At 38.9% G+C, this 23,609-nt stretch overlaps 1 protein-coding gene across 17 annotated transcripts in view; it reads left to right on the top strand.

Annotated features, from left to right (window-relative positions):
* The window catches only part of PPP1R12B (protein phosphatase 1 regulatory subunit 12B), a 204,676-nt gene that overhangs the window by 47,834 nt on the left and 133,233 nt on the right, over positions 1-23,609 (top strand). For 11 of the 17 annotated variants that reach the window (XM_049111988.1, XM_049111990.1, XM_049111987.1 and 8 more), the window contains exons 3-9: positions 5,528-5,646; positions 12,989-13,148; positions 14,447-14,591; positions 16,043-16,117; positions 18,049-18,128; positions 18,983-19,125; positions 21,553-21,570. In XM_049111988.1, coding sequence (XP_048967945.1) covers positions 5,528-5,646; positions 12,989-13,148; positions 14,447-14,591; positions 16,043-16,117; positions 18,049-18,128; positions 18,983-19,125; positions 21,553-21,570 — 740 coding nt within the window. The remainder of the gene's footprint in view (positions 1-5,527; positions 5,647-12,988; positions 13,149-14,446; positions 14,592-16,042; positions 16,118-18,048; positions 18,129-18,982; positions 19,126-21,552; positions 21,571-23,609) is intronic. The other 6 variants (XM_025458514.3, XM_025458518.3, XM_025458516.3 and 3 more) reach the window with 1 other exon arrangement.

Here is a 23,609-nt window from a genome sequence, read left to right as displayed (position 1 = left end):
AGGGATTGGCATGTGTTCTCTACATTAGTTGAATGGGTATTTTTATTAAGACACATAAGTAGCACCTGACCTCTGTGACAACTAGTTGCCCCTGCCTTGAGCAGAAGAATCCAGGCCACCTAATGTCTGGGTTATAAGAGGTACTAAATAAATGTTGAATGAAGGAATTAGGGTTATTTTTATTTTTATATTACTTATTTATTATTATTATTTTATTTTAATGTTTTTAAAAGATTTTATTTATTTATTCATGAGAGACACAGAGGCAGAGAAACAGGCAGAGGGAGAAGCAGGCTCCTCACGGGGAACCTGATGTGGGACTTGATCCTAGGACCCTGGGATCATGCCCTGAGCTGAAGGCAGATGCTCAAGCACTGAGCCACCCAGGCGTCCCTTATTTATTTTTTTAAATTAGTTAATTAATTAATTTAAAGAGTTCAGTTATTTTGAGAGAGAGCACACATGCAAGCAGGAGGAGGGACAGAGGCAGAGGGAGAGAGAAAATCTCAAGCAGACTCCATGCTGAGCTTTTTAAGTAATCTTTACATCAATGTAGGGTTCAAACTCACAACCCAGGGATCAAGAGTCACATGCTTCACCGAATGAGCTAGCCAGGCACCCCTGAAGGTTGGTTTGGGTTTTTTTAAGATTTATTTATTTGAGAGAGAGAGAGTGTGTGTGTGTGTGCATGCACGTGTGTGTGAGTTGGAGGAGGGACAGAGGGGAGAGAATCTCAAGCAGACTCCCCAGTGAGTTGCAGAGCCTGTTGGGGCAGAGGAGGCTCTATCTCAGGAACCTGAGATCGTGACCCTGAGATCATGACCTAAGTCAGACACTTAACCAGCTGAGCCACCCAGATACCCCTGAAGGTTATTTTTAAATTGGAAAGAGACTTTAGCAGTTGAAACGTCTTTAAAATGAGGCAATTGAATGTATTCTAGATGAGAGCAGATTTAGGTTGATAAGGAAAATTCACTAAATAAAAACATGGTATTCTGTGATCCTTTGAAAATCAGATGCTTGTTTTAAGGCCCCTTTCCATATAATTAGAGCTCTATTACATTTTCTTTTCTTTTCTTTTTTTTTTTTTTTTTCTATTACATTTTCTTATCCAGCAAACAGCAGGGAGGATTATGTTGGCAGCTATGTGGAGGCCTGGGAATGGCTTCCCGCACAATCTGATTTGCCCAGGTTTCCTGGGGGAGAGCCTCTGTCTCTGTTTTGCTTTTGAGCCAGAGATGTTCAGTGGGAGAAGTTAAACAAAGGGAGAGTCAGAGCCAGAGAAACACTAGGCAGCAGTGCTGGTGTTTGACTGGGCTGCTTGTTCTAAAAAGTGGACAACGGCATTGGTGAACAATGCAGTTTTCTTTAGTCTCGGTTCTTCACCCTGTTCTAATTTAGTAAAAGTCAGTCACCTCTTCATCCCTTCGGCTGCCCTCTTTTCAGAGGCTCATAGGAAAGGCTCTGATTATCAGCCTTACCCACTAATGCCAACATCCTGATGTCTAAGAGTTGTGGTGGTTTCCTCGTATTTTGATTTTTACTTTAAAAATGTATCTAAGAGACAGTTATAGAACATGTTAACACCTCATTTTTTATATTTCATTATTTGTTCAGGTGGCTTGTTTGTGATTTTTGAGTTACCCAGATCTCGTTACATTCAGGAATTTCACTTTTTTCCGTTAGAAGGTAACAAGCAGAACTCATGCTTAGAATTAGGATCACTTGTGTTGGCATTGTCCATGGAGTCTCTTTTTTTTCTCCTTTTGTGAAGCTGAGTACAGAGAATGATTGTAAGTGTTTTTTTAGTGATTCCTTTAATTCATCTTTGTGGTGAACACAATTCCTTTGAAAATAAGTTCAAAATTTAATAATCTCCTGTGCAAATAAATATTACTTTGAGTGAAAGGAATCGGTGAGAGTTACTATATCCTTATAGAAATTATTACTCAGACATCAAAGTCTGACCAGGAGAGAGACGACCTACATTAGAATCTATTGCATAGGTGGGTTAGTGATAGGGATGGCCTTCTTTAATTTATCTTTCATTATGTATATCATTATTTAGACAGGTTTTGATCTTGTCATTATTTACTTGCAAAATATAGCATTGTTTTCTGTACAATGGAAAAGAACTCCACTGTTTATGTTACTCATTTTGGTTGCTTTACCTTAGGGGCTGTGAACAATGTTTTAGATAGGATTAGCCCTTGGTCATTTTGTCTTTTTTTTTTTTTTTTTAATCTTAAAGATCTTAAATTTTATACTCTTATTCTCATTATCATAGGAATTCTAAATTTCAAGGGAGTGGAAACAAACAAAATGCAAACTAACATTCTAGGAAGAATCTACAGGGTGACTGGATGGCTCAGTCGTTAAGCATCTTCCTTTGGCTCAGGTCAGGATCCTGGCCAGAGTCAGCAGGGAGTCTGCTTATCCCTCGCCCTCTGCCCCTCTCCCATCCTGCTCTCTCACTCTCACTCTGTCTCAAATTAATAAATAAAATCTTTTCTTTTTTTAAAAGATTTTATTTATTTATTCATGAGAGACACGCAGAGAGAGAGAGGGGCTGAGACACAGGCAGAGGGAGAAGCAGGCTCCATGCTGGGAGCCCAACTTGGGACTCGATCCTGGGTCTCCAGGATCACACCCTGGGCTGAAGGCGGTGCTAAACCACTGAGCCACCGGGGCTGCCCCAAATAAAATCTTTTTTAAAAAAGAATCTACTTGCATTCTATTTCATGTTCCATTACCTTTTTGTCTCATATTTGAACTCAGTATGAATTCAAATTTTTTATATTTTTAAAAAGAGGTTTAGAGGCTTATTTTTCTCATTTTGAGTTTAGGCTTATTGTTAGTTAGCTGGATGCTTTAATATTTTTATTACCAATAAGTGTTGAACTTAGAAGCAGCAGATTGACGCAAGGGTATAGCATTTAGTTTGTCTTTATAGTTTATTGGGATGCTAATTTATTCTGAGTTTTTAAGCACATTAAATTTTCTTTCTTCCTCCTTTAGATAATAAAAGTATCTTTTATCAATGATGAGTTAGAAAGAGTAGAAAGGCTTTATTTTCTAAAAGGCATATTTATTGAGCTAATGGGTATTTCTGAGCCCCTGGGTAATTATAAAGATTCTCAGGGGTAAAGTAAGTATTACTTTATAGATTGATATTTATTCTTGTTCAGGTAGAAGTGTGAAACTAAACAGGCTTCTACTTCTTTTTTTCCTAACAATGGTCTAGAAAACTAGCCTTTCTTAACAGTAATCTCTGATTCGTGGTAAGCCAGATTGCTTTCTAGAAAAGAGTCTTTTTGATTGTAAGCATAAGAACGTGTCAGAAAAGGGAAAAGCAGGGACCTGCATACCTAAGTGACATTGTCCTGCCTCAGTAAAGGATGCAATAGATGTCAGAGCAAAGTGGTTAAGATGTTTCCTTTATTTCAGGTGATATTTATGTAGCACTGAGAGAAAAGAGATGATGTCAGAATGTCATAGCAACGATAATAGTAAGACGCAGTTTCTGCCCTCAAGTAGCAGTTGCATCAATAGTGTCTTAGCAGAGGGAGAGGGGTGGGAGGAGAGAGTGGAATGAGAGGAAGGAGACAGAGAATTCAGTTGGTGAGAACAGGCATAGGCCACACACATGAAGGCAAAAGCTTTTTTAATGGACCTTGAGATATGGAGTTTCTAGAAGGGAAAGGATGGGGGGGAGGGTGTTTCAGTAGAGGAAGTTACTTGAGCTGTGGAAGAGAGCTGAAGTGAGCGTGGGGTGTCTTTGGGAACATTAAATGGTTCAGTTTGATGAGAGTATGGGATACAGTTCAATCCAAAAAGCTTTAATGGGGTGCTTACTGTGTGGATTATTTCCATTTTGATTTTTCAAGGTGGGAGGAGGTATAATTGAATGTTTCTTTGGCCTGAAGTTGAGGAACCAGGAGAGAAGCTATTGAATATGCGGAAATGAAGGAGTAACTGACGACAGAGAGGACTGGTACTTGATAGAGTTAAGAAAGCGGATACAGGGAATTAACCTTCGAATTGAAAATAATGTGTCTTTCTCTGAGACTGGGAGGGAAGGACAGAGACAACTGAAAATTAGATGACTCGGGAATGCTTTTGCACTTTATATATGTGCAGTTGAGCTAGAAATTCACGTTTATTGAGGCTCTGTTATACCGGGTACTAGGCACAGAGAAAGCAAAAACATGATTTTAATATAGTCTTTGTTGATTCTTTCTCTTTTGCCAACTCTTTGTATACAGTGACCATAATCTTGATTATCTCTTGAAAATCTATGATATCTAAAACGTGGCACCTTAAACATAGTAGGGGACCAATAAATGTTTCACCTACTTGAAATCCGATTTGATTAGTTTTTCATTCCCACTTTAAAATACTTCTGAGTATTCACTAGAGTTCCCAGCATTACTGGCCCAAAAGCAACTTGATCTAACTGAACAGATGAACTAGACTTAAAAATGGGAGGCTGGAGCCACCACCTTGGTCATTTGTCACATCTATAATTTTAGGAAAACGACTCAACACGTATGAACCTCAAGTTCTTGTGGAATAGTACTGCCCATGTTGTCTACTTCATAGGATTGTCTGACACATATAATTTTATGTGAAAGCACTTCAGAAATCAAAAAGGATCTATTTAGGGGATCCCTGGGTGGCACAGCGGTTTAGCGCCTGCCTTTGGCCCAGGGCGCGATCCTGGAGACCTGGGATCGAATCCCACATCGGGCTCCCGGTGCATGGAGCCTGCTTCTCCCTCTGCCTGTGTCTCTGCCTCTCTCTCTGTGACTATCATAAAAAAAAAAAAAAAAAAAAAAAAGGATCTATTTAGGGTATTAAAACGATCAGACCTTTCTTCTTCAGGATTGAGTGTTGTATTTCAATAGAATCTAACTATTTAGAATTAGAATTTAACTATTTATTTCTTTAGTAATTTAGTTTCCCTCTTAGAGTGTAGAAGGTTTCATGTAGATGGCTGGTTGCAGGGAGAGTTTTGTGGAGGCATAATTTAGTCAGATTCATGCACATTTTATTTGATTATTTTTCTGTATTCATTCTCAGCACTATTTAATATACTCTAATGTGACACTGAGAAAGTTTTGTGAGAATTACTTGCATACAGATCTTCCAAGGGCTCTTATTGCCAACATTACAAGTATATAAGTAAGTCCTTTTGGGAATCTGTGTTTGGGCCTCAGGGATGGTGGGTGAGTTTTTATGGCTCCATGTCTTCCTTCTGGTGTTTAGAAAGTCTCTTTCTATCCAGCGAGAGTGAGAGGGTAGAAGTTAGGAATATGAGTGTGAAAGAAATCCAGTTTGTTGGTATTGCTTGTTATGAAATAGAGAAGCTTCCAGTCCTAATCATTGGAGTTAGAATTTAATAATGGAACAATATCTGGGACCATAAAACCCCCAAACAGTGGCCTTGCTCTGCATTGAAGACCACATACACAAGCATAAATTGATATTTGACAGATAATGTAGATCCTGGATCTTGTCTACGCAGGTATTTCATTAACCATGGAGCCAGTGTGGGTATTGTGAATAGTGAAGGTGAAGTCCCTTCTGACCTTGCAGAAGAGCCCGCCATGAAGGATCTTCTTCTGGAGCAAGTGAAGAAGCAAGGTAACCTAAGTGATTTGAAGGGGCCTAGAGAGACTCAAACATGCCACTTAGAAAATAATCCATTTGCTGTATAGAGCTTTTCATTAGCAAATGATAGGAGAGGATTAGATCTGTCTGCACAGCATTAGACATCAATTATCACCAACATTATGTATTCTCTTGATAACTCACACAAGAATAGGCTAAATGTCAAAAGGAGAGTGAATGGGTGACGGGCACTGGGGGTTATTCTGTATGTTAGTAAATTGAACACCAATAAAAAATAAATTAAAAAAAAATGTCAAAAGGATGGCTGGTCATTCCTTGTATTTGCCATGTCTGAGGATGTATACCTATTGGATAGTTGGGAGGAACCTCAGTGTTCTTTGATAATACAAATTAGGCTGATGAGGAGCATGAGGGTTTCTCACTGTGCGCACATAGATAGTATTGGATTTTGCTACATATTATAAAGTCTAAAGAAAGGATGGTATACAATGTAAATTTGAGTGTTTATCAAATTCTGTTTATGACTTTGCATCTTTTCTCTTGATGAGAGCTGAAAGTGGTGCTGGTGAAAGTATTATAACTTCTGAGATGATCCTTAACCATACTGACCATGAAAATCATTCTGTTGTTTGTTATTTAGAAGAATAAACTCTATAAATACTTATTTTAATTTTCAGAAGAATTCATATCAGAGAATAAGTCAGGATTTTCCTGAAGGTTTCTGTGTTCTTTTAATAAAAAAATACTGCAAATAGTTGAATGTCAGGGAGGACAGGTTTTAGGAAGTTTTTAAGAACCATCAAAAAACTTTGCAGACATGATTTGTAGTGATTTGTAGTCTTTTTGTTAACTTACCCACAGTCTGCACTTCATTTCAAGAGATTTAGCCCATGTGCCCTTTCCTGATATGATCCTTTAGAATAGGCTGGCCAATCCTGGTCACATCCATTTGTTCACATATTCCTGGAAGCTGCATTGGCACTACTACAACAGTGTTGAACAGACCGAATGGTGGAAAATATTTAATATCTGCCTTTTTGTGGAAAGTATGCCAATGCCTACCTTATGATAATGATGTTCTAGGGCAGTAAATATTTGTTTTTATTGCCTTCCCGTGTATAATTTTTGTGCCCTTTGAATTAAAGAATTTTACACAAATTTACCATTCAGTCTCACTCAGCCTTATGCTAAGATTGGCATTACAACTTATAAAAACTTTTTTTTTTAACAGATGGGTTTTAAAAATAGCTTTGATTTAAGGGACTCCTGGGTGGCTCAGCAGTTGAGCCTCTGCTTTTGGCTCAGGTCATGATCCTGGGGTCCTGGGATTGAGTCCTGCATCAGGCTCCCTGCAGGGAGACTAGCCTGCTTCTCCCTCTGCCTGTGTTTCTGCCTCTCTCTGTGTGTCTCTTACAAATAAATAAAATCTTTAAAAAATTTATCTTTGATTTAAGAATCCAACTTAAAAAAAAAATGATCTATTTATTTGAGAGAGAGAAGGCGGAGGGCAGAGGAAGAGAATCTCAAGCAGACTCCCTGCTGAGTACAGAGCCCCATGAGGGGCTTGATCCCACGACCCGTGAAATCATAACCTGAGCCTAAATCATGATGAGCCAGACACTCAACTGACTGAGCCATCCAGGCACCCCATGAAACCAACTTTTCTATTTTGATTTCTAACCTGAATTAAGGAATATTCCTGTTGAAAGAGGTACTCAAATGTATGGTCAATTTTGCAGCACTGTTTACTCTGTGTGGAATTCTGGTATGTTCTAAATCAGATACCTCTTTCAGTTCATCAAGAGGATGTAATAGTCACAAATACATATGCACCCAACCTTTGAATACCTAAACATATTAAACAAATACAGATCTGCAGGGAAAAATAGACAGTAATACAATAATAGAAGGGGACTTCAGTACCCCACTGTCAACAATGGATAGGTCATCCAAACAGAAAACACTGGACTTGAACTATACTTTAGACCCTATGGACCTAGTAGGCATATGTAGAACATTCCATCAATAACTCACAAATATGTGGAGATTATACAACATGCTACTAAACGACCAGTGGGTCAAAGGAGAAATCAAAAGAAGCATTTTAAAATATCTCGAAACACATGAAAGTGGAAACACAGCATGCTAAAATGTATGGAATGCAGCAGAAGCAGTTCTTAGAGGGAAGTTTATGGTGACAAATGCTTACATTAGGGGAAAAATACCTGAAACAAACAACTCACCTTTACATTTCAGAGAACTAGAAAAAGGTACAAACTAAGCCTAAAGTTAGCAAAAGGAAGGAAATAACAAAGATCAGAGCATAAATAAATGAAACAGAGATCAGAAAAAAAAAATAGAAAAGATCAATGGAACTAAGAGCTGTTTTTTGAAAAGATAAATACAATTGACAAACCTTAAACTAGACAAGAAAAGACTGAAATAAAATAAAATGAAAGAAGAGACGTTACAACTGATAGCACAGAAATACAAAGCATTGTAAGAGACTACTGTGAACAACTATATGCCCACATATTGGATAACCTAGAAGAAATGAATAAACTCCTAGAAATTTACAACCTACCAAGACTGAACCAGGAAAAAACAGAAAATCTGAACAGACTGATAACAAATAAGGAGATTGAATTAGTAATCAAACAAGAAAAGCCCAGGACCAGATGATTTCTCTGGTGAATTCTACCAAACATTTAAAGAAGAATCAATACCAATTGTCAAATTCTTTGAAAAAAGGTGAAGGAAGAGTAGAGAATGCTCTCAAACTCATTTTATGAGGCCAGCATTACACTGATGCAAAAGCCAGATAAGGACAGTACAAGAAAAGGAAACTATAGGCCAATATCCCTGGTGAATGTAGATGCAAAAATTCTCAACAGAATATTAGCAAACCAAACTCAGCAGTACAACAGAAAGATGATACACTATGATCAAGTGGGATTGATCTCTAAGATGCAGGGTTTAACAGAAAAATCAATAAATATGATACACAACATTAATAGAATGAAAGATAAAAATCATCTCAACAAATGCAGAAAAAGAATTTGACAAAATACAACAACCTCTCATGGTAAAAATTCTGAAAAACTGGATATAAAAGGAATTATTTCAACATAGTAAAGGCCACATATGACAAGCCCACAGTTAACACCATACTCATCGGTGAAAGGTTGCAATTTTTCCTCTATGATCAGGAACAAAACAAGGGTGCCATCTCTCACCACTTCTATTCAGCATAGTACTAGAAGCCCTAGCCAGAGTAGTCAAGCAAGAAAAAGAAATAAAAGGCATGCAAATCAGAAAGGAAGAACTAAAATTTCCTTTGTTTGTAGATGATTATGATCTCCTGAATAGAAAATCTTGAAGACTAACCACAAAAACTGTTAGAAGTAATCAACAAATTTGGTAAAGTTGCAGGATACAAAATCAGTATGCAGAAATCAATTGCATTTCTATACACAAAAAAACAAACTATCTGAAAAAGAAATAAAACAATCCCATTCACAAGATCATTAAAAACAATAAATTAGGGACGCCTGGGTGGCTCAGCGGTTAAGTGTCTGTCTTCAGCTCAGGGCGTGATCCCGGAGTCCTAGGATTGAGTCCCACATTGGGCTCCTTGCAGGGAGCCTGCTTCTCCCTCTGCCTATGTATCTGCCCCTCTCTCTGTGTCTCTCATGAATAAATAAATAAAACCTTTAAAAGAAACAATAAATTACTTGGAAATAAGTTTAACCAAGGAGGTGAAAGATCTGAAAAGAAAGAAATTGAAGAAGACACATATAAATGGAAATCCACCCATGTTCATGGATTGAAAGAATTAATGTTGTTAAAATGTCCCTACTTCTCAAAGCCATCTACAGATTCAGTGCAATCCCTGTCAAAATTTCAGAGGCATTTTTCACAGAAATAGAAAAAACAATCCTAAAATTTGTATGGAGCTACAAAGATTCCAGATAGCCAAAGCAATCCTGAAAAAGAACAAAGCTGGAGGCATCATACTTCCTGATTACAAAGCTTTAGTAATCAAAACAGTATGGTACTGGCATAAAAATAGATACACAGACCACTGGAACAGAATGAAGAGCACAACAATAAACCATCATGTACATGATCAACTAATATTTGAACAAGAGAGCCAAGAAGACTCAATAGGGAAAGGGACAGTCTCTTCAATAAGTGGTGTTGGGAAAACTAGATAATCACATGCAGAAAAACAAAATGGGACCCTTTTTAAAAAATACTAACAAAAATTGGGCAGCCCTGGTGGCGTAGCGGCTTAGCGCCGCCTGCAGCCCGGGGTGTGATCCTGGAGACCCAGGATCGTGTCCCATGTCAGGCTCTCTGCATGGTGCCTGCTTCTCCCTCTGCCTGTGTCTCTGCCTCTCTCTCTCTTTCTCTCTGCATCTCTATGAATAAAAAATAAATAAAATCTCTAAAAAAATTAAAAAAAATAAAATACTAACAAAAATTAACTCAAAATGGAGTTAAGACTAATGCATATGACCTAAAGCTATAAAACTCCTAGAAGAAAACATGGGGGAAAAACCTCCTTGACATTGGTCTTGACAAGTTTTTGGGATATGACACCAAAAGCACAAGCAACCAAAGCAAAAACAAGCAGATCCATATCAAACTAAGAATATTCTGCACAACGAAATATACAAAATAAAGATATCCTAGAGAATGGGAAAAAGTATCTGCAAATCATGTATCTGATAAATATATAAGGAACTCATACAACTCAATAGTAAAAGCAAAACCAAAAAATGGGCAGAGGAACTGGATGGACATTTTTTCAAAGACATACAAATTGCCAACAGGTTCATGAGAAGATATTCAATATAACTAATCATCAGGGAAATGGAGATCAAAACCACTGAAATCTCACCTCACACCTATTCAAATGGCTATTTTTTTTTTTCAAATGGCGATTATTAAAAAGACAGTAAGTGTTGGCAAGGCTGTGGAGAAAGGGAACTCTTGTACACAGTTGGTGTGAATATAAATTGGTACAACAACTATGGAAAACTGTATGGAATTTCCTCAAAAAATTAAAAATAGTACTACCATATGACCCAGCAGTTCCACTTCAGGGTATATAACTGAAGAAAATAAAACTAAGCTCTCAAAGAGATGGGTGCCTGGGTGGATCAGTTGGTCAGGTGTCTGACTCTTTATCTCAGGGTCCTGGGATTGAGCCCCAGGTTGGGCTCCTTGTTCAGCGGGAGTCTGCTTGAGGATTCACTTTCCTTTTCCTTCTGCCCCTCCTCACTTAAATAAATCTTTAAAAAAAAAAAGAATCTCAAAGAGATATCTGTACTCCTGTTTTCAATGCATCATTATTCACAATAGCCGAGATATGGAAGCAACCTAAGTGTCAGTCTATGGATGAATGGATAAAGATATTATACATATATAATGGAATATTATTCAGCCATGAGAAAGAAGGAAATATTGCTATGTATAACAACATGGGTGGGCCTTGAGGGCATTAGGCTAAGGAAATGAGTCAAACAGAGAAAGAAAGAAATACATGATATCATATAAACAGAGAGTTGAATGGTGGTTAACAGGGGCTAGGGGTGGGGACGAACAGGAAGATATTGGTCAAAGGGTACAAACTTCAGTTATAAAATAACTTTTGTGGATCTAATGTATAGCACAGTCCCTGTAATTAACAATTCTGGGGCAGCCCTGGTGGCGCAATGGTTTAGCGCCGCCGCAGCCCGGGGTGTGATCCTGGAGACCGATATCGAGTCCCACATCGGGCTTCCTGCGTGGAGCCTGCTTCTCCCTCTGCCTGTGTCTCTGCCTCTCTCTTGCTCTCTCTGAATGAATAAATAAATAAATCTTAAAAAAAAAATTCTGTATTATGAACTTGAATGTTGCTGAGCTATCTTAAATGTTCCCAGCACAAAAAAGAAATGGTAATTATGTGAGGTGATACTGTTGTTAACTAACTTTATTGTAGTGATCATTTTACAATATATAAGTATCACATCAACATGTTATACAAATTTAACTTACACAGTGTTGTTATATGTCTATTGTATCTCAGTGACGCTAGAAAAAAAAAGAAATAAAATAAATTGCATACCGTTTTACCCCATCTGTCTCCCTAAATCAGACAGATAATCCTTAGATAGTTCATAGGTTTTTATTTATTTAATTTATTTTTTTAAGTGAGTTGAAAAGGAGTAGACCAAGCACAGATAAAGCCTGCTTATGAGTATAGAACTCTTTGGATGGGTATGTTTGTATTTGGGACATGTCATTATTTTATATAAGGGGGAATGCCCCACTCTAGCCCCTTTTCAGTGGCATGGATGTTGGGGAGTTGCTGGCTAAAGGGAGGAACTTTTTGGAGTTCTCTATAATGTTTTATTTATTTATTTTTAAAGATATTATTTATTTATTCCTGAGAGACAGAGAGAGAGAGGCAGAGACACACACAGGCAGAGGGAGAAGCAAGCTCCTCACAGGGAGCCTGATCCTCACAGGGAGCCTCAATCCTAGGACCCCAGGATCACACCCTGGGCCAAAGGCAGGTGTTTAACCACTTAGCCACCCAGGTGTCCCTCTATAATGTTTTATTTTTTTAAATTTTTTTCTATAGTGTTTTAAAGCAAAACAAAAGCTGCATTCCCTTGGAAGTTTTAACTGCACATGACCTACTCCGCTGCTCTAGGTTATATAGCTTCAAGTCAGTGTATTTCCCTACTATGGAAATGAGCATTAGAAGTAGATTAGTGTTTAAAGTATACCATACCCGAAACCAAGATTCTTTGAGACGAGTATTATGGAGTAGTAAGTGGGAGAGAGCAATGGACCGGGACCCAGGATGTCAGAGTTCCAGTGACAGCTCTAGTATGTTTTGTGACTTTGAGCAAGGCACCTAGCCTTTCTATGTTTATTTTCTCATCTGTTAAATGGTGACAATAATATCTATTATATTTACCTCAAAGGATTATTGAGAAGCTAAAGTAGTTTAATATGTAAAAGGCTTTTGAAGTGTGTAGTGTTGTACAAATACCATCATACAAAACTAATGTCCACTTTGGTCTTTATGTTCTTAAAATTGAAGACAATTTTAAGCATGTTTCTTTAATGGATCTGCCATCACACAGTATTTAAAATGATGATTTAACCCTAGTAAAACTACTAATATGTGTATAAATGTCATTGCTCATCTAAATAAAGAGTAAATTTGATGAATACCCAACTTGATGACTAAACTGTTATTTGTAGTTTTTTTATGATGTATTTAGAATCTAAGGGAAATATCCTGTCAGATTTAAATGGACCTTTACTAATGCTGGCTATCTGGTTTCTGCAGGAGTTGATCTAGAGCAGTCAAGAAAAGAAGAGGAACAACAGATGTTACAGGATGCCCGCCAGTGGCTCAACAGTGGGAAAATAGAGGATGTAAGGCAGCCTCGCTCAGGGGCCACAGCCCTCCATGTGGCTGCTGCCAAGGGCTATTCTGAGGTCCTCAGGTATTGTCCGTTTCCATTAATCAGGAGTTTGGTAGACCAGGGGAAGATGAGCTGGGTTTTGGAAGCAGGGGCCGAATTAGATTTTCAACTACAATGTGTTTCTTTCTTAATTGTTTTCCTCTCTGATCATGCAGTTCTTACTTATATATTGCTGATATTAATCCATAGATGGTCTCCCACCCTCCTGCTGTCACTCTAGCTTCTCACTGACTGTATGATACGAAACACGGTTGAGGTTCACTGGCCTAGAAGATGACCTTACGTGATCTCTTCCAGTTCTGTGATTTATCATTACTATCCCTGCAGGCTCCTCCTCTGGTGACATGTGATCATTTGGGTCCTTTTTGGACATAGATAATTTCTTTGCTTTCCTTAGATGAATGCTACAGGTCTTGAGTGTGTAGGGTCCCATTAGATAGGATAGTTCCCCCCACTGGCATGAGGGAATTTGGATTCTGCTCCTCTACGTGCTCCGTTTTTCCTTACATCCATACACACTAATGTAGCTTTTGGTGCTTACTGTTGACAGACTTTCCCAAATACATGGGTAGCAAATAGCATTGTCTGTGGGGCTGTTGCCAGAATCCTCCAGAGCTTCGTATCCCACCTACTCTGCGGTTTCTAATAGGCGTGACAGTATGTCGGTAGACCGTCTCTGCCTGAGAGTGACATTCATATTCTGCTCACTTCTTCGGTGTCTGGAGGCCCGTGATATAGGTAACCTCAATCAGGCCAGTACAGTTTGGGGCCTCAGGAGTCCTACTTTTCTTCCTTTACACACACAGATTATAGCTTTGTAGTTAGCAAGAAGTCCCTGCAAATACTTCGCAGAGTTGGGAGCTTGAGAGTCTGCAGTAAACGTATGAATTCCTCTAAAGATCAACTGGAAAGTTAGTAAGTGCCCCGAAGAGAATGGAGTTCTCATTTTAGATGTTCTTTCCTCGTACTGGGGAATGGAAAACACACCTTGTAGCAGAGTTGTGTGGTTTGGCAGATTTAGTTAGGCTTTAGTGAATCTCAGAGGTGTACACCTTTCTAAACACTCCTCTTATGTGACGTCACGCGGATGTGCCTGGGAAATACCCTGTGACCTTTCAGAGTGGATTGATAACTGCCCTGTGTGGTTGGTTCTCAGTGTAGGAACCGTGAAGCCCGAGTTGTGCCTTAGAGGACAGAAGTGATCACAGCTTCCCAGTGGTTCAGAGCCAAAATCTGAAACACCAATCAGGTGATAGTTTATTCAGCAGGAAGCTGTAATATAGAGGGTATAAATGTCTTGTTTGGGGTTTTCTTCTTAGACTTTTAATCCAGGCTGGCTATGAACTCAATGTTCAGGATTACGATGGCTGGACTCCCCTCCATGCTGCTGCACACTGGGGAGTGAAGGAGGCTTGCTCCATCCTGGCAGAAGCACTCTGTGACATGGATGTCAGGAACAAGCTGGTTAGTATGCCTGACTCTGAAAGGGCAGTGAAATCCGTGACTATGTCTCTAGAACAAAAGGCTTATTAAGATCTTAGTTAAATGGCCGGGGCTTCCTGTCCAGGGAAATACACATCACAGGTAGCTATGGCTCTGTTCCTCACAGCCTCCTCGCTGCCCACTGCCGCATTATCAACACAGAGATGTTCGCTATATAAAATAAGACTCTACTGATCAGCATTCTGATTCTGTTTATGTTTAAGCCCCTAAAATAAATATGAAAAAAAGATATTTGCTCTTGGCAGAAATGGGCATTGGGAAATCCTAAGATTGCTGTCTGTGGTGAAGTATGAAAGGTTTTATTTTACTTTATTTTTAATTCAAAGACTTATGATAGCTGAGCTCTACTCTCATCCAGTCTTTAAAAAAACATTATTGGGCGCCTGGGTGGCTCAGCTGTTGAGTATCTGTCTGCCTTTGGCTCAGGATGTGACCCCGGAGTCCTGGGATCGAGTTCCGCATCCCCGCATGGAGCCTGCTTCTCCCTCTGCCTGTCTCTGCCTCTCTCTGTGTGTCTCTCATGAATAAATAAATAAAATATTTAAAAATATATATATAATGACAAAAATCCTTGAGTATGGCTAAAAATAGTTATTCAGCCTCACTTCAAGCAACTTTAGAGGCCCTAGAACTCCTATCTCTACATCTAGTGATTTTCTAGGAATCCAGAGCATCCAGAGCCATGGCTTTTTATTTAGTAGCTGTTCTTACCTGCCTCACGTCTTTCCTGAACCTGGCTTTCATCTCCCGATATGGGCTAGGGTCCTGAACTGATGTTTCTTAAAAGAGACACTCTTCTCTCACTTAAAGGGGCATGACTGCTATGACTTAATCTTTAGTGCACATGTATACCTTCTTTCCGAGGCTTTTAAAAGCCCTTTACTGGATTTATTGTAGCAATTAAAACCATTTTAAAACAGGTACAAGTAGAGATTTCAATTGATTATTTGCCAAGAGGCAATAAGCGTTAGAGATAATGTGGTGATTTCCTCAATACTGTTTTATAAAATATAAAAACATATATTTAAAAGACTTGCTGAGTTTCGTTTTGTTTTAAAGGAAAAGAGTATGTGTTCAGGCAGGCTGGGGGGTGTGCAGAGTGGGAGAAACCGAGAGAATCTTCAGTAGGCTCCACACATGGAGCCTGCCTGAGGGCTTGAGATCGTGCTTGAGCCAAAATCAAGAGTTGGACGCTTAACCAACCGAGCCACCCAGGTGCCCCAGCAGACTTGCTGTTTCTTATAATGTTTCCTCTGTGATAGATGATGGTGTTACTATAATGTTGAGTAGATAAGTTAGGGAAGCTATCACTGGAACAAAGGCATAAAGTGGATATTGAATAGTTCTCTGATAGAGTCACAACATCAGTGCTTCTGTTTTCTGTTGACCATGGTACCCCTTTTCTCTGCCAGGGCCAGACACCGTTTGATGTGGCTGATGAAGGGCTTGTGGAGCACTTGGAGATGCTCCAGAAGAAGCAGAATGTGGTAAGTCTTTGGTTAATGCTTTTAAAGCTTTTGTAACAGTGCAGTCTGTACCAGGTACTGAGGTCACTTGTTTTAGTTATGTCTCCTGAGAGCTGAAATGGGCATATCTACATTTCGGAGATGGTAATTGTTCCCTCAGGGACTAGCAACAGTCTGTTAGAAAATATCCCAGAAGCCATTTGTTGTTAAAGTTCACTTGTTAAAAGGTAGCCTTCAAGCAGCTGAAAATAAAAAAATGACAAGAACAACAAACTGATAATTACTATTGAGTTCTAGAAAGTGAATGTGGTGTACTCAAATCAGAGTCTTTTCCAAATAGAGAGTACCAAGGTAGAGGACATCTCATAACTTTTTTCTTCCCTTATTGACTGAAAGGACATCTTTATTTAAAGTAAATTCATTACAGAGAGGAATATATTTCTTTCTTAACAAAGCAACTGGGGCCACAAACCAAACCTGTCTTTTGGCATTGGAAAGTAGTTGGTCAGTGATTCATACATATTCAGGATTTATCAGATACTCAGAATTCAATCCTCCCTTCTCATTCTAAATTTTTTATTTTTTGGTTACATGTACCATTTTGTTGCTTAGTGCTGTATAAGAGAGCTACCTAAGTATGGTACCCATGTACCGAGTGCAGAATGAAAAAAACCCAACCAAACCTCAAGATACACAGTGAATAATTCACATTTTCTGCCTGTAAGTGGCATGAGTAATTTGGGCAAGGAGAATAAAGATCAGCTACCGATGATCAGGGCTGATGTCTGAACAGAGTGGGACAGAAAAAAATCGCCAGCTTTCCTTTGTGTTTTCCTTTGCATGTGTTGTGGCTCAAGGTATGTGAACTCAAGTTTAGGACAAAGAGAGAAACTTAGAGTGGTTCTGAAAGAAAGAACTGTGGAGTTCACTGGTAGGACAGATCAACTCTATCACGTCTGGACCGGTAGAGTGAAGATCCTCATGACTTCAAGGTTTATTGGGAAAATTGCATATATAAAGTTCAGACAAACACAACTTTCAGTTCATTTTGTTTTCTTTGGTGAACATCTGGAATCTAGACAGACTTAGGACTCACCACACACAGAATCAGAGCTGTTCTCTAGCAGCATCAGCCTTCCTAAGATGTATACTTCACTTAGTTAGGTTTTTGTAGTTTTTTAAACTTTTTATTCTGAAATAATTTTTAGACTCACATAGAAGTTGCAAAAATAATATATCCAGCATGGTTTGGTATTTGAACATAAATAATATTTCACTAAATGACATTTCTACACTAGGAATGGTTCTCATCTTTGGTTCCTGCATAACTTTGGGGTCCAGGGATATAAACTCATTTTTTTCTAGAGCATATATCTAAATACCAATTTATTCTAAGGACTTATTTCCCCTTGAATACCTATTTTTTTTCTTGAGAACTATTGCCAGCCTAATTCAGTGTATGGTCATCAAGAATTCTTTGAAAGTTTCTCCCCTCCACACTTACCTTTTCTAATCCATCAGAAGCCAGGCTTCCCCTCCCCCCCCCTTTTAAGTTTATTTATTTATTTTTTTAGTAATCTCTCTACACCCAACATGAGGCTCGAAGTCACAACCCCCAGATCAAGAGTTACATCTTCTTCCGACTGAGCCAGCTAGCTTCCCTTAGAAGCCAGAGTTTTTTTTGAGGTTTGGGTTTGGATATTTGATAAGAGCAGTTTTATTGAAGCTCTAACACCATGATTTTTCTCTTACCTTGGATGAGGAATTTTCTCTGTCATTGTCTTCTAAGGAGGCCCAACCGATAGGTTCCTCTTTTTCTCAGTTCTTTCTTCTCCTTTTGGTGTCGGTCCTGTTTTCTTCAGAATAACAGTACTATTTTGAGTTCTCATCGCTGCTGATTTTTACTAATAGTCAACTTCTTCCCTTTCCTCTCTTGTTTTCTCAATTTCCAGCTTCGAAGTGAAAAAGAGACACGGAATAAGCTCATTGAGTCAGACCTGAACAGCAAGTTACAGAGTGGACTCTTTAAGAAGTAAGACATTCACGGCTTGGGAAATGATGAGCTCTGGTGTGTGTGGGTGCATATGTGTGTATGATGATGTACTTGGTTTAAGAATTTATACAGTAAAGAAACTGTGTTCAGCTTAAGCCAAATGATCTTTGAACACGTGGGATGTTTGAGAGGCAAGAAGGTGGCATTGATATATGGAGGAGATAATGAGGATGGATGAATGTGGTATTTATTTTTTATTTTTTATTTGTTTGAGAGAGAGCACATGCAATTATGGGCAGAGGGGAGGGAGAAGCAGGCTCCCTGCTGAACAGGGAGTCTGATGCTAGGGGATATGGCGCTACATCCCAGGACCCTGGGGTCACAACCTGAGCTGAAGGTACAGGCTCAACCGACTGAGTCACCCAGGCGTCCCGGGTGAATGTGTTTTAAATTTAGAAATTAATTGAGACTGTATACATTTCCCCACCAGCTTAGGGGTTCCTAGTCCTAGTTGCATCACTAACTCTAAGTTCTATGAAACTCTTAAGTTCTATGAACTCAGGGACCATGTGTATTTTGTTTACCACTGTACCAGGGCCTAGTGATTCCTGGCCTGTAATAAGCACTCTGTAAACATTTGTTAAATGACTTTTTGAAAATATTTACCTGCCTAATCACTGTTAAGATTCATGGGCCTCCTTTTTCTTGTGTGTTGAATGGGCTAGATTTATTTGAGTAATACTCTGAAGTCAAATGCTGAACCTCAATCTGCAAAAACCCAAGAATTCAGAAAAAGGTAGATGTAAAGAAGGATTTATTCTCCTTATGCTTGTCAGTGAACTTAAATAGTTTGCCATTTCTGAGCTACACTCAAATTGTCATCTTTAATTTAGCAAAGAGAAGATGCTCTATGAAGAAGAGATACCCAAGTCCCAAGAAATGGAGGAAGAAAGTAAAGAGTCCAGCAGCTCCAGCTCCGAGGAGGAGGAGGAGGGTGAAGATGAAGCTTCTGAGTCAGAAGCTGAGAAGGAGGCAGGTAATGCCAATGTGTTGATAGCACAGAACTCTGTCTCCATACTGCAGGGAGGTCACTGCTTGTCAGAGCTAAGGGCCTCAGAGGGCTCCAAAAAGAGCTTCAAGGTTAGTGTTCAAAGATAAGGTACCAAATTTCAAGTGAAAACTTTGTTGTGAAAGCTGTAAGCTATGTTAGAATATGTGTACTAGTTTCTATGTAGCCATTTGCTAAGGTGCACAAAAATTCCTTTTTTAAAAAAGATTTATTTATTTTATTGAGAGAGAATGAGAGAGCCCTCACACACATGCATATGTTGTGAGCAGGCAAGGAAAGGGAGAAGGAGAGAATCTCCAGCCAATTCTGTGCTGAGCTCGGAGCTCAAAGGTGGGTTTGATCCCATGACCTTGAGATCATGACCTGAGCAGAAATCAAGAATTGGATGCTCAACCAACTGAGCCACCCAAGTACTTTCCAAAAATATTGTGTAAAAGAGCCAGCTGTCTGATCTTGGGTTGGTAGAGTGTAGAGACCAGATTCTAAAATTCAGTATGCTTAGAGGCTGAGGAGGTAAGATCTTGCAGAGGCACATTTGGTCAAGTATCCTTAACCAGCTGGTGAAAATTTGCATTTAATTCTCAGGTTCATCTGATTCCCTAAACAGAATCCCAAGATTCTGATTTCCTTCATTTTCCTTCTGATTACACGAAGGTCCTTCAATTCCTGAGTTGGGCATTGAAGAAGGAACAAAATCATATTTACCTTTATGACTCTTGTTGATATTATATATGCTTCATATGGCATCTCTTAAGTTTATCATACGGCAAGACAAGAAGCCCAACAGGGAGGGTAAGGTGCTGAACATGGTCAGATCAATAAGCTGTAGAATCACCCATAGATTATGATATACAGGCAGGCAAACACTGAGAAAAGAGTAACCACTGAGCCACCTACGTGCCCCAAACACCCTTTGATTATACTATACCTTTGATGACTTCTGTCCAGAAACCATCTACAACCACTTTCCCCACAACCATCTTTGCCTGTAGTATAAATCCCAAGTCCTGTAGCCTGACCTTCAAGATCTCTCATAATGTATCTTCAGCTGACCTTTCCAGTGTTGTCCATCAGCAGTGTCATCTACTAACCAAGTTGGATTGCTTGGTTTCCCCAAACATGCCCTGGGCTTCCCTGTCCCTGAGCATTTATTTGCACCTTGGAATTCACTTCTGACCATCAAATGAATGATTTCTGTTAGAAGCCATAGGATTTACCAGGATGAAGAGGCCTTCCTTTAGGTTTTCCTATACCAAAAACTGAAAAGGAGTGGACCACCTCACTGTTCTCCCCTGAACATAATTGCTCTCCTGTTTGTATCCCTCTAGAACTTCATACTTCGTCTCTGTTGTAGCACTTAACGTTTCGGCTGGGAACTCTAGGGTGATCATTTACTCCTAGGTCTCTGCATGATGCCCAACACAGGACACACATTCACATTCATTAAATGCTTTTTGTTGGATATATCTAGGGGATACACGGGAATAGGAAGGCATATACATGAATAAAATACATGCCACATGAGAGGTATAAACATAGTCATTGGTATTCACTAGTAAGAAAGATTATATTTAGTTTGGGGGATTATAATGACACTTTACATTTGGGTAGTGCTTTTTTTTTAAATTTATTTTTAAAAATTTTGGGGGGTAGTGCTTTTTACTCTGCAGTGCACTTACAACCACACCCTGAGAGATGTATTATCACCACATTTTAGAGTGGGAAATTGACCCTGTAAGGGGTGAGGCAAATTGGGTTTCATAGCTGGTGAATGGTGTGCCTGAGATCCTGGGACTCCTCAGAGAAGCAGGGGCGGAGTGAAATGTGGAAATTATCTCCCTAAAAAAAATGGAAGCTAAAGGTATGGAAAAGGATGAGATTTCAAAGGAAGAGATTATAGAGAAAAGATGTACAAAAAAGAATCATGGGGCATCCTATGTTTAGGAAGTGAAGGAGGCAAAGAAGGTATAGTCAGAGAGGTTGAGGAAAAACAGGATGTGTGTTTCTGCATCACAAAAGCCAGGGTAGGAGTGGGATGGGAGAGGTCAAGAAAGAGACAACAGTTAGCACTTTGTGTAGACTGATGTAGGCAGAAGCCAGATGGTTCCAGCAAGCTTCCCTGCTCATTTCTGCCACTTGATGCTTTATTCATGTTTCAAAGCCCAGCTCAAATCAGCTTCCTTTATGAAGGAACTTGTATCATCACAGATACAAGTTTTTCTCCCCTCCTCTGACTGGTAGCTATTTGTTTGAACCTCTTTTATATTACTTATACTAGCTAATATTAGTGTTATTTCTTTCTCATCTCCTCTCTTCTTCCCCTACCAGCAAGTTTCAGAAGCACTGAAATGTATTGTGTGTCTTGTTTATCTTTCTGTCTTCCATAATGCCTAGCACTGGGCCTTCTACATGGTAGGTGCTCAATAAATATATGTTACCTAAGTGTATATTGGAAGAATGTGGGGAACTGAATTATGTCTAAACCTTTCCAAATGATGCCCAACACATTATGTATGTACTGAACAAGTATTTATTGAATGTGCTTATCCTGTTTTTAAAGATCCACAGATACGACCTCATAAAATGACAGTTTTCATGTGCCTTACACATAAATGTAGTTGTAAAGAATACTAATTCTATTTTGAGGTAAATGTAAGTAGTTTGATTTGGATTTCTATTTTCGACTTAAACATTTGGTATATTAGTTACCTATTGCTAAATGACAAGCCATCCCCAAATTTAGTGGTGCTTTAAATAACATATAGACACAACTCTATTGGTTGGCAATTTAGGAAGGACTTCACTGGGATGGCTTTTCTCTGCTCCACGTGGTAATACTGGGCTTACTCATGTGCTGGTGGTCAGTTGGTAAGTCAGCTAGGGGATGGCTGGTCCTGGATGGTCTTACCTTTCTGGTAGTTGATTAGGATATTTGAGGTAAGTGAACCATATTCATCAAGGAGACTAGCCCCTACTTCTTCACACAGCAGTTGGATTCCACAAGAAGAGAGGGCAAGGCTCAGTGTACAACCACTTTCCAAGCCTCTGCTGTGTCACATTTACTAATGTCCCAGAGGCCATAGAAAGTCACCTTGCCAAGCCCAGGGTCAATCTGAAAGGCCACTACCCAGAGGTCTAGATTCATGGGGATTTCTTACTGTAAGCTGTCACATTTGGCTAGTAAGGTATACTTCTTGGGGATAGAGATATTCAGATTATTTATATATATATATAATTACATTATAAATATATAATTATTTTTATATTATAAATATATAATTATAATATATATTATATTTATATATAATTATTTTATAAATATATATTACATAAGTATATATATTTATAAAATAAAGTGTTTTTTTAAAAAAGATTTTATTTATTTATTCATGAGAGAGAGAGAGAGAGGCAGAGACACAGGCAGAGGGAGAAGCAGGCTCCCTGCAGGGGAGCATGTGGGACTCGATCCCAGGACCCCGGGGTCACACCTTGGGCCAGAGGCAGACACTCAGCCTCTGAGCCACCCAGGCATCCCTTCAGGTAATATTTAAAGAATACCTTGAATATTCACAATAACCACAAGAAATGATGGCCAGCTCACTATGGCCAGAGTTATATGGCCAACGATGCAATTTAAAACATTATCTCTATAGGCAAGAATTAAAATCCCTGATTAATCAGTGAGAAAATAGAGGTTCATATATGTTAAATAATTTGCCCAATGTCACACAGCTAGAATATGGCTTAAAATTGTCATGTAATTCATAGGTGGATTACTCTGGGGCCCTGTTTCCAGAGAACATAGTTTAGAAGGCCCCACCACACCTCCTGGGTGCAGGCACTGATGTAGCAGCGAACGAGACAGTTTCCATTTAATGGAGCTTTAAGGTGGACTGCTGTTTATTAAGAGGGTTTGCCTACTATAGTTCTATAGCTTAACTCACAGTATCCTCTGTAATCCTTTCTACCTTTATTTCCTATTGTAATTCCAAGAATATTCATTACTTTAATTAGGCCTCCTTAAATTAGGCCTACTTAAGCTTAAATTTACTGACCAACAGATGGGTGTACTTTGATTTGAGTCATTACTCATACCCTTTCTTCCTCCTACCAGTTGGTATTTGTCTTCCAGCTTTCTCTATGGCATCTTTCCTTGTTGTTTCCTCCCTCAGAGGATTTACTCTGGGCTCATAAAGCCCTGTTGATCCAACTCAACCAATTTAGCACCTAACTTATATATAATCTTGTGTTGTTACTATTATTATTATACATCTTATCTCTTGTCATGCTTATAATTACCTACAAAGCAAGATGTATCTGGTTTTTCCTGCCCAATCTCTCAAAACAGAGTAGATTTTTATTATGTACTTACTGATGAATTTTGTATATGATACATAATGTGGAGAAAGTTTTCAGTTACATATCTGGGAATTGGAGCCTACAAGAAAGGA

The sequence above is a fragment of the Canis lupus genome, chromosome 7 (genome assembly GCF_003254725.2).
Source record: "Canis lupus dingo isolate Sandy chromosome 7, ASM325472v2, whole genome shotgun sequence".
Taxonomy (NCBI): Eukaryota; Metazoa; Chordata; class Mammalia; order Carnivora; family Canidae; genus Canis; species Canis lupus.
The sequence above is the reverse complement of the archived record's forward strand: the minus strand, read 5'-3'. Positions and strand labels throughout refer to the sequence as shown.